At 40.2% G+C, this 15,123-nt stretch overlaps 1 protein-coding gene across 1 annotated transcript in view; it reads left to right on the plus strand.

Annotated features, from left to right (window-relative positions):
- Positions 1–3,489: 3,489 nt before the first annotated feature.
- The window catches only part of LOC144499221 (voltage-dependent calcium channel subunit alpha-2/delta-4-like), a 422,353-nt gene continuing 410,719 nt past the window's right edge, over positions 3,490–15,123 (plus strand). The window contains exons 1-4 of the mRNA XM_078221339.1: positions 3,490–3,577; positions 5,705–5,856; positions 8,328–8,429; positions 11,471–11,587. Coding sequence (XP_078077465.1) covers positions 3,490–3,577; positions 5,705–5,856; positions 8,328–8,429; positions 11,471–11,587 — 459 coding nt within the window. The remainder of the gene's footprint in view (positions 3,578–5,704; positions 5,857–8,327; positions 8,430–11,470; positions 11,588–15,123) is intronic.

Below are 15,123 nucleotides of genomic sequence, written 5' to 3' on the forward strand. Positions count from 1 at the left end.
ACCATCTGCTACTGTGAGATTTGAACCCTAGTCTCCAGAGCATTACCCTGGGTCTCTGGATTACTAGCCCAGCAACAATACCACTACACCACTGCCTCCCCCAATTTTTGTGTTCTGCAAACTTGACAAAAGTACTTTCACTTCCCTTGTCCAAGTCATTAATATAAAATGTAAATAATTGTGGGCCAGCACTGATCCATGTGGCACTCACTAGTTACAGATTGCCATTCTGAAAATGCCCCTCCTATTCCAAGTTTCTGCCTTCTATTAGTCAGTCGATCCATGCTTCTATATTAACTCCAAAACACCAGCAACATACAACCAAATAGATATTCTTGTATTTCTGCTAACATGTATACCCCTTCGGGGGGTTGGTCAGTTGGCTGGACAGCTGGTTAGTGATGCAGAGTGACGCCAACAGTACAAATTCAATTCATGTACCTTCTGAGGTTATTCATGAAGACCCATCTTCTCAATCTTGTCCCTCTCCTGAGATGTGGTGGTCCTCAGGTTAATCACCACCAGTCACAGCCTATGGTTATCTGGAACTATACCTTTGCCTTATACCCCTGCAAAATATGATTACCCTTCTTTGCAGAATCTCCTATTCTGTTGTAACCTGTAACTCAAGCTATTTCTCCAGTTCGTCATCAGGATAGCTTTGCAATTAGCTAACATCCTTTTTAAGAGCTGTTGGTTCCAAATAGCTCTTCCCTTCACCTCTGTGTACATCCAGCACATCCTGAGCAGCGCATCATGCAATATCATGTAACTGAGTTGACCTTGCATTATAGCATGAAGTTAATGTAAGATTCCGATATTAGTATTATATTTCTGAGATTTTTCAATTGGGTGAAGTAATGTTTATGAATTTTTAAGTTAGCTGCTTTTTAAATAGTTTAGTTTGAATTTTTGTTAGACAGTTAACAATTAAGGTAATTGGGTAGCAAGGAGGCACAGAAATTGGATAGTAAGGAGTCACACTTAAAATTAAGTTTATGACTTTAATGTTGTCTTTGGGTCTGAATTCAAGAAGTTGTCTACGTTGAAGGAATAGTTGAAAGAGTTGAGTTCAGTAATTTGAATGGAGGATGACACCTTACCTTTAAAAATAACATGCATTGCTTTGATCTGTACTAGAGCTAAACCTATATTTTCTATAATGGCATGGTAGGAAATGTTTTTAACATTTGTTCTTCATGGTTTTAGTAATTGTAAGAATGGGTTAGAGAATGTTCATGTGAACATTTGCAATTGATGTACTATTGACAAGAGGATGTGACATTATTTATACATCGGTAATCTGTATCAAAGGATGAAGCATTTGTTTGCAATGAAATGTAAACTTCTGGGGTCTGAGGAAGTAAGAGATGGAACTGTATCTCAGTTTACAACCCACGAAGCAACATATAAACAACTATAAACAACAAAAATGGGTAATTTGGACTACTCCCAAATAAGGAAGGAAGAATAATGAGAACGAGGGATGAACGTTTGAAAATTAGTATCTTTGTTGACACAGTTTTACCATCACTTCAATGGTATGCTTCAGTTCATCACTACTTCTGAGATAGAAGAAAACAGACTTTGGCTGAGCTGTCAGCATTCAAGAAATCCTAGGCCCTTGAAGATTAAAGTATTTCCAGGCTGTCTTCACTGTTTTTTAAGTATATTTTATATAATACTTAATTAATTTTGCTTAATTCACAAATACTAGTTACTCATACCTTGTTAGGTCAAACACAGCTCCTTTGCTGTAGATTAAATATTTTGAACTTTGAACCTTAACACTCTAAGCCTTACATTATCTCACAGAACTGCAGATGCAATGGGCAAAGTCAATAGTCCTGCTGTTACTAAAAGGAGCTGCATTATCAGCTTTTACAGCTTATTTTGATTTGAAATACGAACAAACTGGCTCTTTGTGCATTGATCACAAACCAATATGGAAACCACCTGAGGTTGTCTCATGAGCTGCTATGGGTCGATTGTATTCACCTTGCTGAGTTGCTTTGGCTCCTATACTTGTGGGCGAGCGTAACTGCAGGCTGAAGGAAATAAATATGGTGACTGAAAGCAATATCATATGCAATCAACCAAGCAACCTCGCAATATTTAGTTACAAAATTGCTTCTACTGGCTGAAGTTATCTGCCAATAGTTTTGAAAGATCAGGAATTTTCCCCCACAATTTACAGTAGATTTTGATATCCAGAGCAAAGCAGCAACATCAGGTAGAACACCAGAGTCGGTAGTAAAGGGTGAATTGGGTTGTATGAGCACTAAGATAAACTGGGGAAAAGAACAATACGAGTGCAGAATGGAGTAAAAGGGTGCTCGTATGGACAAGGGATCGGAAGCAGAAGAGTACATCTATGTCTAGGAATGGAGATAAGTGCAGCCTAGTTGGAGAGGCACTTATCTGAGCTATGGGGACAGAGAAGGGTAATACTATATCATTGCTACAATCATAGAAAGTTAAAAGCAATTTAATAAGAAAATGCTGTGCATAGTTCCAATTTCTCAACAGGAAATTAGAGAAAGTCCTTGCAATATTTCCACAATCATTTAACACAATATTAGATGTACCTGGATCTTATTCTATGGTTCAGTATAACTATGTTTCTTAGAATAGAATCATAGGATCCCTACAGTGCAGAAGGAGGCCATTTGGCCCATCGGGTTTGCACTGACAACAATCCCACCGCAGGCCCTATCCCCACATTTACCCCACTAATCCCTCTAATTTACACATCCTAGGACACTAAGGGACAATTTAACATGTCCAATCAACTTAATCCGCACATCTTTCGACTATGGGAGGAAACCGGAGCACCCAGAGAAAACCCACACAGTCACGGGGAGAACATGCAAACTCCACACAGACAGTGACCCAAGCCAGGAATCGAACCCAGGTCCCTGGAGCTGTGAGGCAGCAGTGCTAACCACTGTGCCAATTTATGTTTCAGGGATTTTCATAAAACTTTATAGAATCTACTGCAGAGGAGCAGATTCATCAGTCCAACAAATCTACCCAGTTGTTTATACTTCACACGTGCCTCCTCCCATTATTATTAGCTCTTACACATCAAGCCTCCCCTTAAATGCAAAGATTTATCTGCATCAGCTGTTTGTAGTCGTGAGTTCCACACTCTCATTGCTTTGTAGTTCAAGAATGTCTCCTGAATTTTTATTTTATCTGTTTGTGTTTATCTTATATTTATTCCCCCTTGGGATCCACTCACAAGTAGAAACAATTTCTCCGCATCCAGACTATTGAATGTCTTCATAATTTTTTTAAAAACTTCAATCAGGACTTGTTTTAATCATCTCCTTTCTAGAAGGAAAGGGACCAGATTACTCATTTTTTCCTGATCTTTGCATGCTTCCTGTTTTGAGTTTTCATCTTATCCAGTGTCATGCCAACTCTTTATGGCATTGATCAGCTTTTGCTGTATGTAACGTCAGTCCAAGAGATAGCATATAAATAATGAGGAGAGGGAGACTAAGAAAGTTGTTTGAGGATGCATTGCAGTTGGCTATGTGGACACGGAAGAAGCTGTTGGCAATGATGGAAGGTCTGTGACAGATTTGAGCAGAACTTGAAGCACATCAGCATTACATTGAGAAAAAGATATTGGAGGAGGATGGAATGTTTGGAGTTAAGGCACAGAAGAGATTGAGGCAGACAAAAGAACTTTGGTTACAGTCACCCAGGATGGTGTTTAGAGTGCTCTGACAATTTATTTCAGATGAGATGTTAAAATCCCCTCTCAGGAAGATGTAAAAATTCCCATGATACTATTCAAAAGACTTCTCCTGGGGTTTCCAGGCAAATATTTATTCCTTAACCAATGTAACTAAAAGTTATTTGGTTATCTGACGAAATATCTCGTTATTATTTAAGGGCCCTTTTTGTAAAGAAATTGACTTTCTTTGGTACAACAGTGCATTGAAGAGTATTTAATTGAGTGGAAAGCAGTTTGGGACATGAAAGGTGCTTTTTAATTGCAATTCCTTTCCTTTCCATCTAATATTTCTATTTTGTCCAAAATGTACAAATTAAATATTATAATTTGATCGCACTTTCTCTATAGTACAATTCTTTTTTAATACATGGTGGTGCTATTCTTTTTGTAAGTAGATGAAAAATCAAGGCTGTTTCAATTAATCTTGGATCATGAATATGATTATGTCTGGAATACATTGTATGTTAAGCATTTACGAGATTGATTTATAAAATGTACCATTTTGTTCTGAAACAAAATGCCATCTTCTTTATCTGTGCAACTGATCCTCATTCATGTATGGATTATACCACTGGGGGCAAGAATATTTTGGGTACAAACCAGTTGTATTTTAGCATGTAGCTTCCTCCACTATTTTCCAGAGCCACTAAAAACACTGTTGTACTTCTGTCTCCACAAGATCCTGCATTGCTGCTGAATCTTCCTCTTTCATGATGTTCATTATCTAATAACTATAATTGGCAAAAATAATTTAAATGACCGTAAGTTGGCTCAAGCAGACTATGTCTTATCAGAGGAAAACTTATGTCTTGTTCCTCCATCTCAATGTTTGTGACAAACCTGGAACATTTCAGGCCTTAGCTTATATATAAAACCAGTGTCCTTTGGTCCTTATAGAAAAAAATGTTGAAATTGTTTCCCCAGAGCCTTACTCCATGTTCTCCTCTTTGCCTCTTGGAAAATCTGTGAACAACAGAAAGGAAATCCCCTGGTTCAATGTAATATTCAGTTTAATATTAATATCTCTGCAGTAGTTTTTATACATTTTGTAGTATTGCTTTTAGTAATATTTAGTAAAATAATCAGAAAAAAACTTCAAATGCATTATATTTTGGAATTTGTATGACATTCAATATGATATACAATGTAAGTTCCTCATTGTCTCTTATACTGTTTTATTGTTAGTATATAAGCTGTAGCACCAAATTCAATATTGTAACGACCAACCAATATTTAGTGTAGTATTCAATTTAATATTTATTATTCATTATGAATTAGCATGATGCTCTAAAATATGAGATGGTCATTATTCAAAAATTGGAGAATTCAGTTCACCCAAATGGCTACAACATCCTCTATTCTTAACATACTTTTTCGTAAAACATTTTTGCCTGTTTATTGTGTGTTTACCATTTAAACAAGTAATGCTGTAATTACGTTGTTGCCCGTATGACTATAAAGGCACACCTGAATTTCCGATGCACATTATTGCCAATGTTACCAGCAGTCCTGCATGTAAAATGAAATTAGTGCTGCCCCACTTTCAACAACAGGGATTATGCAATACCTCTAAGCCTATAAGACCATATTAGTCATCTATGGTTATCAAGATATCCCACAAGCACTGAGAATAGAAACATGAACAAAACAGAAAGATCTAGAAGCTGGTTTTGCTGGAACTTTTCAAGAGTTAATGAGCTGAAGTTTTAATGCTTTGTATAACAATGTAAATTCATTATAGCTCCAAGTCCTAATTTAGTGCAATATGAGGATCCTGGGACTATTATAAAAGGAAGACCGTGCAGTCAAATAAATCCAATAAAGTAAAACTGTTCATGTTCTTAACTGATCAGTAGCCTGGTTTCCTAAGGACATAGTTGGCTCAACCCCATTGTATTTGGCTGCTTGAGCCAACTTGCAGTCATTTAAATTACTTTTGCCAATTATGGTTATTAGATAATGAACATCATGAAAAAGGAAGATTCAACAGCAATGCAGGATTTTGTGGAAATAGAAGTACAACAGTGTTTTTAGTGGCTCTAGAAAATGGTGGCGGAAGCCATATGCTAAAATACAACTGGTTTGTTCCCAGAGTATTCTTTCCCCCGGTAATATAATTCATACAGATACAAAAGTGACAAAAGTTGTAGCATTCTACAGGAGTAGAATGCAAAAATCTATAAATGATACCAAGGGCAGAACTTTACAGTCATTGCCAATGGGTTTATAGAGTCTGTAAAATTCCCCAGGTGGCATTCCCACTGCCCTCCTACCTGCCCCCAACTTGTCCGCAATCTTACATGGGGCAGGTGCCATTGGGTGACGCCTGCCCTCACCTCTATTGAGGGCCCTTAAATAACCAATTATTGGCCATTTCAGGGCCACTCCTCACCTGACCTCAATTTTGAGGCTGGTAGAAGGTTGTTGAAGGAGGAAGCCTCACAAGTCAACCTGCTTAGGCCTTGGATGGGAAGAGGGGACACCGCCCCCAAGGACTCCCTTTCCAGATTGGGCACCCCCTCACCAAGGTCTGACCACATGGGTTCTACCTTCCCTCTCACTTCTCCATTGAGATTTCCACACACCTCTCTCCACACACTCCAGGCTTTACCCCTCCCTGCTGAGACTGCCCTGTGTTTACCTGGTCCTGGATTCCAGGGGCTGCATTTTATGGGGTGCCGTGGTTCCTCCTATTCGTCGTTGATAGGCTGGAAGTTGAATTTTCGTCTCACAGAGAAAGGAGGTTCTGCCTCAGAGAGATACTGGCCAATCAGATGGCTGGCAGCTTTGCAATGCCAGTAGTGCCAGGTGGTATGATGGCCACTGCTGGAATGACAGGAGAGTGTTTTCAGAGCCAAATGCAAAGCTAAATTTGGGAGATTTGCTGCGGTCAGGAGGGTGAGAGGGGTAGAGAACTGAGTTTGAGAGGCCAGGGAGATAAGGTAAAGGGAGACGTGTGGTCCTTGGTGGGTGAGGGTGCCTCCGATTGGCACCAAGGACCTACAATGGAGATCCCACTCTTTGCCTGACACCAGTTATAGCTATCTCAAAGAGCCTCAATCGGCCCAAGGGTGGGCGGTAGGCCACCAACTCCTCCACTCAGGCCATGTGCAGGATTTTATGAGACTCTGCATTCACATGCGCAGGTGGGGGAGCATAAAATTCAGCCCCAGGACTTAAAATCTGAGGACTGCTTATAGCTCCATTCAAGGCCACTGCTGTTACTGGCACTCCTGGTATCTTAACGCAGGGTATTGATCAAATCACAATGTGATCAGGCAGAGTGTAGTAGGTAAAAAATACCTCTTGAGACTGGTATGAGTCAAAATAGAGTAGGCTTTATTCTCACAAGCTTGCGGGAGAGGTCTGGCAATCTTAACAGCGATTCACCAAAACCTCTCACTGAACACAAGAAAGTGGGGACATTTATACAGCATGGCTCCCAGCACCAGTCACGACACAAACACTGGTCTGGTCATGAATTAAAGTCCAATTGACAGTCCTTGATCACGAAGCACGATGCATCTGACCATAAATCAGAGTGTATCTGATTCTCAGGTCACGAAGCACGTCTCTGGCAGCTGTAGTCACGATGTAGTCTCTGGTTTCCTGCTCTTCCGCGGCTTCCCTTTGAAGTGACTGTGTGCGGTCAGCAGCCCCAGCGGGAGTCCTTCTGTCAAATATCATGGAATTGCTTTCCTTCCGCAAACCACACACAAGCTGGTAGAAAAGGTATTCTCTCAAACACATTCACATTTACATTTGACTATCTATTGTTATAAGAATAAAAGTTAACTTGTATTAATGTCAGAAGCAGTATAAACAAGGGGATTAGCCATAATGAAGGGTTATGCTTGTGACACATTCTAAGTACAATGTTCAACCTTTTAGGTACAAAATACATTAACCCTTTCCCTTTAGGTACAAAATACATTGAGTACAAAAAACATCAACCCTTTCCCTTCTTCACAGAGCCAACATGGCTTTGTGAAAGGGAAATTTTGTTTAACTATTAGAGTTTTTTGACAAGTAGCATTCAAGGTGGGTAAAAGAGAACTGGTAGATGTGATGTATCTGGATTTCAAAAGGCATTTGATAAAGTACTACCTCAAAGTTTGCTACATGAGATAAGAGCACATGGTGCAAGGTTAATGTACTAGCATTGATAAAGGATTAGTTAGCTAACAGGAAACAGAGAGTAAGGATAATTGGGTCATTTTCAGGTTGGTAGGCTATAACCAGTGGAGCTACAGGGGTCACTGCTGGATCCTCAACTACCTACAATATAAATCAATGTCTTAAATGAAGGGACCAAATGTATGGTAGCTAAATTTGCCAATAATACCAAGCCAAGTAGATGGTAAATTATCAAGAGGAGGTATAGAGTCTGCAAAGGGATCTTGGCAGGTTAAGTGAGTGTGAAAAACTTTGGCAAATGGATCATAACATGGATAAATGTGAACTTGTCCATTTTAACAGAAAGAATAGAAAAGCAGTATTCCATTTAAATGGAGAGGGATTTGTGGAACAGAGGGATCTGAGTGTTCTGGTACATGAATCACACAAAATTTGTTTGCAGGTACCGCAAATGATTAGGAAGGCAGTTGGAGCGTTGGCATTTATTGCAAGAGGAATGGAATATAAAAGTGGGGAGGTTTTACTGCATATGCACAGGGTCTTGGTGAGATCACTGGCATGATTTACTCCCATTGCATCAAGTGCGGGAGTGAACATGGGAAATTACCTTTCGCTCACCAGCCACAATGGCATGTTTTCGTGCCATTTTGTCCATTTCCCGTTGTATTAATTATACATGCATTGGAAACACACTGGAAGAGGTCAAAGGGAAAATGTATACTTACAACTTCAGAGAAACTTTTAAACACCCAGGTATACTGCAACCCTCCACTGTATTCCCCACCTGCACCCATCTCCCCTCCGACCCCACGCTTGACACAGCCCACTCTCCAAGCTGACTCCCCGACCTGACACCCCCTCGACTTGAACAACTACTCTCGACTATGATGCCCTCCAATGCCTGACCTGACCTCCCCCCACCCCATATCCAACCTGACACCCCCCCGACCATATCCAACCCAACACCCCATATTTCTGACCTGACACCCGCCCCCATCAGCCCTCGTGTCAGGACACCCCTCGTGTCAGGACACCCCCATGTCCAATCAACACCACCCCCCCCCTCCCCCCACCTCCGCAACCATCTCTGATGCAACATCTACAACTCTCTCCATGTCCAGACCACCCTGCCAATGTCCGGATCTCCCCCCACCCCTGCCCCAACGCCCCTCTCACCACAAAAGTGGGTGTGTCCTCCTTTGCTCCATTCTATTTTGCTGCTGAAGCCAGGGACGCACTTCACTTCTTCCCTCTCATTCAGCCTGAATCAGGAAGGTGGAGTTTACAATTTAAGCACAGCTCATTCAGTACAGAATGGCAATCCACTGCTGAGCGTCACACCGAGGAAGTTTCCTCAAATTAAAAACAGGCAAAAAAAGCCCTAATTATCACCTGTGTTTATGATGATTGTCACAAACTGTAAACATTCTAATTAATTACAGCTGAGACAGCAAGGGAGTGACAGACAACAAACAGGAGCACTGAAGGGATCATTTTAAATCCTCAAAATGGGTGAGTTTGGGTCAAGTGGCAAAATAAAATTTTCAATCTGAACCCAACTTGTCTCAAACTTATTAATTGTTAGTTTTATCAGAGCTGGAATGGATAGTGAGCTATCAATCCACTCACAGTAACTTCATCGCAGTGTTAATGTAAGCATACTTGTGACTAATAAATAAACTTTAAGGAGGTTCATCAGTCATTGAAAGCTTTTGAGGAGGTTGCTTGTCTCTTCTTTAACTTACATTTTATTTTGAATTAATGGTGGATGAGATTTCCTGGCTTCAGGAAACTCAGCAGGCATTGGAGATGAAAAGGATTTGATCCATCAGGTAAGTACCTTTACAACATGGTTTATGTACCAGGAGAAGGAGAAGGAACTGATACTTCCTCTTGAACCACCAGTCGAACCAGTGAAACCCCATGATCTAGTTGATCAATGAACACTGACTCTCTCCATTCCCTCAATTACCAATCTCTTCCCCACCATGATCTCGTGAGTCCATAACCACCATTTCACTCTCAATCATGCTGTACCCTCATGAGCATCATCTCGTACCCCCCTGCCAGCACCACATCGCTACCCCCAACTATGACCTCTCCCTCAAAATGTTCTCATCTTTGCTCCTACCCTTACTTCCAGTTACTAGTTGCACTAGCTGCACTAGTTGCAGGCTTTTCTTACCCAACAAGTTGTGAATCAAACTGACTATCAGACAGAAAATCTGGAGATAACATTTAACGCATATCCTGCAGGTAAACGCTATAGGACATCCAGGAAGCCCTTACCTCCATCCTTAATTCTCATCTGTTGCACATCCTCTCAGCTTCTAATATGCAGTTGGGCCAGAGGTATTTGAGGAACCAATTACTGAATGCTGTTCAGCATTGTAGAAATCCTTTCGAAAATTGTAAATTCTCTCCGGCATGTGTTTCTCCTCATCCCTGCTGCTATTAGGACACTCTGACACCTGAGGAAATTCACCAGGAATTTAACAGAATTGCAAACATTACAAATCAGTCCTGGTTGTAACAAACCAGAAGTTTGCATTTGATCATCCTGTCAAACCCCAATTCCCCCTCTGTAATGATTTCAGATTAACTGCCTCATTATAATACTTCATTCCAGGGCCACCTCTCAATTCAATCTAACCCAGGGACATGCCCCGGATCTACAAAGGCCAGAATAATGCCTCGTTATAACTAAAACTCAGGATCTTTCCATCTCTACCTCGAGGGATTGCCCTCAAGTATAGAAAACAATATTTCATCTTTGTTTCCATGTTATGGTTATGGCCATATTCACTTCCCTTGCCTAACTTCTGCCACTGGACTTTGTTACTCAGCTGCAGACGTATTGGTGATGGTGTTTTCATACTGTTGTTAGTTCAGGAATTCCAGGATTTTGGCCAAATGATGCTGGAGAAAATGGTGATAAATGATCAAGCCGAAATGTTGTATAACTTGGAGGTGATATTGTTACCCTTAAATGCTGCCATTGCCCTTCTCCACGCTGCAGGCAGTGGGGTGGTAGATTCTCTCAGAGCGAACCTTGTTCTTCCTGGAACAAATACCTATAGCAGTAAGAGGCGGTATTGAATTAAATCCCACTCTTCTCTCCATTACAGCTAACTATTAGATATCTACTTGCAACTGCCTGACATTGCATCCACTTGCTGTGTATTCTCTTTCTTTAAAATGTCATGATAATCAAATTAAAGGCTCATTTCCAGTTTTCAAAGAATAGTGAATGGAGTTATGTAAGTCAGTCTCCAATGCAGCAGTGAATATCTTAATTTGCCAGTTAATAACAATGGAATTTGACATTTTCAGTCACTGTGGATCACATTATTCCCTAGAAAACACATTCACCTCTGAATTTCAAAATAGTGGAGCTGTGCACTTTACAACAAGAGATCTACCAGTAAACTGAAAATGTAACATTTTAATTGGTAATAATATTTAAGATTTCCATAATTGTTGCACCTGGTGAATAGTGGCTTAGGATATGTAAATGATTGTTGTCTTTTGGTTCACTGCACTTTGTTGTCATTATTGCTGATATTTTTTTTTCTTCCCATCTAGAAATACAAAGATGTAGAGCCCTTTATAAGGATTGAAGAGGTGGATGGCGTGGAATTGGTAATGCAGTTTGGAGAGAAGATGAAAGAGATGTTAGGAAGGAAAGTTGAGGCAGTGAAGGTACGAACTAATTCATTCCACTCCCACATTATCTGTATCCCAGCAGTTGCTTTCTATCCATGTGGGATTTTCAAATGTTGCATAATTAAATTCAACAGGAAAAGCAGGCAACCTACAAACAAGCTCCTAAATAATTGTAGTTCTCAAGTTTGAAATTTCAATCTCTCTGTAAGACTGAATACATAATCTAAGCTGATGTTTCAAAGGATTCCTGCTCAGTTGTAGAAGTTGCTATCCTTTCAATGTGAAACACAACAATAGTTAAATTGAAAATTAAATTTCCCATAAAATTATTCAAAGAGCTGGGAGTTCTCCTAGTGTGCTCTCTCAGGCATCAAGCAGGCTGCCATATTTGATCACATAAAAACAGTTGCCACATTTCAAAATTATTATTTGTGATGTGCTTTAAATGATTTCTGAAATGCTCTGGAATACCCTCCCTGCACACCTTCACCTCTCTACCTCGCTTTCTCCTTTTAAGACAGTCCTTGGAACCTACATCTTTGACTTATCTTTTGGTTATCCGAGCTCACATCCCCTTACGTCGCTTGGTGTCATGTTTTGCTTTATTTTGCTTCTGTGAAGCAGCTTGGAACATTTTATTATGTGAAAGGCATTATATAAATATAAGTTGTTACTATTTCTGAACGATCCGATAGGGCGCTGTAAAATGCAAGTTCAATTTCTCACCTTTCAATCTTCTTCACTCTTGTTAGATTAACTTATTGTATTTATTTTAAAACTGTGGCGTCTAAATTGCACAAAACAGCATAATTTTCAGTGGAGAGTCATAAGACAAGGTAGGTCTGGAATGCACAAACATTCTGCCGCTTCTAAATATTCCAGTATTATTGTGCGTTGCTAAAAAGTCTCCACGCTGGACTGAAGAATGTATACAAATAACCACAGAATGACAAGATGACATCATCTCCCAGAAATGACAAACCTAACTCATGGCTGTATGAAGTTAGAATCAGCGTGGATCAAGGTAAATCAGACTTTTTAATTGCCTTCAGTATTACTCATTTATCTGGTATTTCTATTCCACTTCAATTTATCTCAAACATTAACTTCCTCATGGAAACTGTTAGGAGTTCAAAAATTACAGTCCTTCTAGTGTAATGTCATTCTTGAACTGAATGTAAGATGGCTCACGTTGCCCTGTGCCTCAAGGCAGAGTTCACATGACTACAGCAAGCCAGATGAGACATGTAGTAAAGGTGGTGTTTCGAAATCCAAACATCCTCTTTTCATAATGAACAAAAGACACAAACACCCTCATTTTCCTAACAAACAAAAGGCAAATTTGCATGCATTATCATGTGTAATTCTGAGTTACCCAAGTTACCCACTATATCACAATTGTTCTCATGCATTAGCAAGCTGTTATTCTAGTCATTCTCTGCACAAGCATTGCATACATATCATTAAATCATGCAGGTCTCTTAATGATACATGTGCGTGATGTCATTGGCTGTTTGTTTGGTTAACGTTCCCTCTCCAGGTAGTGTCATTCTCCTGGCACTTATTGCTGTGGTGACTGTTGTTTCTCCATTTCTTTTGCTGGGGACTGTAGGACCTCTGGGAGTGAGTGTGGTTCTTTACTTTGTGCAGCTAGTGAGATCCCATCTTCCTGATCGGCCACCTGCAGTAAATGAACAGCATCCCTGGTTATTTGTATATGCCTGTGGTTGTGCCAGTATATTTGGTTGTTCACTTCTACTGCGTACAATCCAGGTGATAACTACACTAGTCCCAAGTTTTCACATGGGCTTACTCCTGTTGAGAACATTGAAAGCTCGTATCCTGACTGGCTCTCAAATGCTCAACTCTGGCAGTAGTTTGGTAGTCTTGTCAAAATGAACTTTGGCTTTCTCCCATTTCACCTTGATTTTTTTTGTTCCCAGTTACTACTACTTCTGATTTTAGTAGCTTATTGCTATTGGAATAATAGTTTGGGTGCAATGTGACATTAGTCTTTGGACTGGATTATTTTTCTATTCCTTCAGTCAGTATGTTTCTCCACTGGAGGAGTGACTTCTATATTCTGTACAAGAATTGCTCGATTTCTTGATGATTCCTTTGGTGATTTTCACTGCCGCCTCAGCCTTTTCATTTGACTGGGGTAGTGTGAGGATGATATATAGTGTTGAACTTCTTAATCCGTTGTGAAGCAGCTGAATTCTTCACTTATGAACTGAAGGCCATTGTCATTTATCACAATGTCTGGAATACCATAATGACTAAGGTGTGCTTTCAGGCATTCTACTATCTCACTGTTCATATTGACGTCAGCTGGTCTAACTTCCAGTAGTTAGAATAATAGTCTGCGTTGTCAAGATAATCAGTTCCTGCTGGAGTGAAGAGGTCTACTCCAAGCTTCATATATGGCCTGTCAGGGATGCCATGTGACTCTCTTGCTGGAATTCTCTGACCTCACCCACAGCCAGTCTCCCTGCAGCAAATAGAGTTTTGGCTGAGTACCAAATTCTGTTCTTGCTGGCAGTGGTGGCAGGGCAAATAAGATCAGAGAATCCTGACCTCCAGCTTGTTTAGCTTAGTACTCATTATAAGCAACACACTGTGCTTTTTGTGGTCTTTAATTTTGTTCCTAATATTTGGCCAGTAGAGCATTTCTCTTGTCTTCCTCGGACTTGATTCAATTCCTTGATAGCTTGCATGCCCTTCAGCATCTCTCCTTTCATCCCTTTAGGGTTAATGACTCTATTTCCTTTGTACATGATGCCATCTTAGGCTGTCAGTTCATCTCGGTATGCTCAGTATGCTCTTCTGACCACAGCTGTGTCCTTGATGCTCTTGGGCCTTTCTTTCATCACTATTTCTTGCAGCACTTGGAGAGTTGCATCTTGTTGGGTGGTTTGCTTTAATTGAGCAACGCGCTTGTCTGTCAAATTCATTGTCTGCTGGGTTGATGCCTTCCAGAACATATCGAGCTGCTGCTTCACGTTGAATCTGGAAGATTTCACATTCTATTGTAACATCTTCAACTTTCTTCATGCGGTGTGCTGCTCTTGATAGCATGTGCATCTGTTTCCCTTGCTTATGTGTCACATCCAAATAATATCTCTGTAAACAAAGTAAACATTCTTTGCAGTCACTTTGGCATAGATAGCAGCAGTTGGAGAAAAATGCTTTGAAATGGCTTGTGGTCAGACTCCACTGCTATATTGTCTCTCCTAAACAGGTATTGAAGAAAATGTTCACAAGCAAAAACAATAACCAGATGCTCTTTCTTGATCCGAGTGTAATGTCATTCAGTTTGCATTAATGCCCTGGATCGAAATGCGAGTGGTTGTCCTTGCTGCATTAGTATTCCTCCAAGATCTGTTCCACTGACATCACACTGTAAGGTGACTTTATCATTGGCATCATAGTACTTCAGCACTGGCTTTGTTGTCACTAGTTGTTTGATTTTGGTGAATGCTGTTTCTTGTTCTATGCCCCATTACCACTGCACAGCCTTAGCAGTGAGCTTGCATAATGGTTCACAATCTGACAACAAATTAGGCAAACAT

Source organism: Mustelus asterias, chromosome 9 (assembly GCF_964213995.1).
Source record: "Mustelus asterias chromosome 9, sMusAst1.hap1.1, whole genome shotgun sequence".
Classification (NCBI taxonomy): domain Eukaryota; kingdom Metazoa; phylum Chordata; class Chondrichthyes; order Carcharhiniformes; family Triakidae; genus Mustelus; species Mustelus asterias.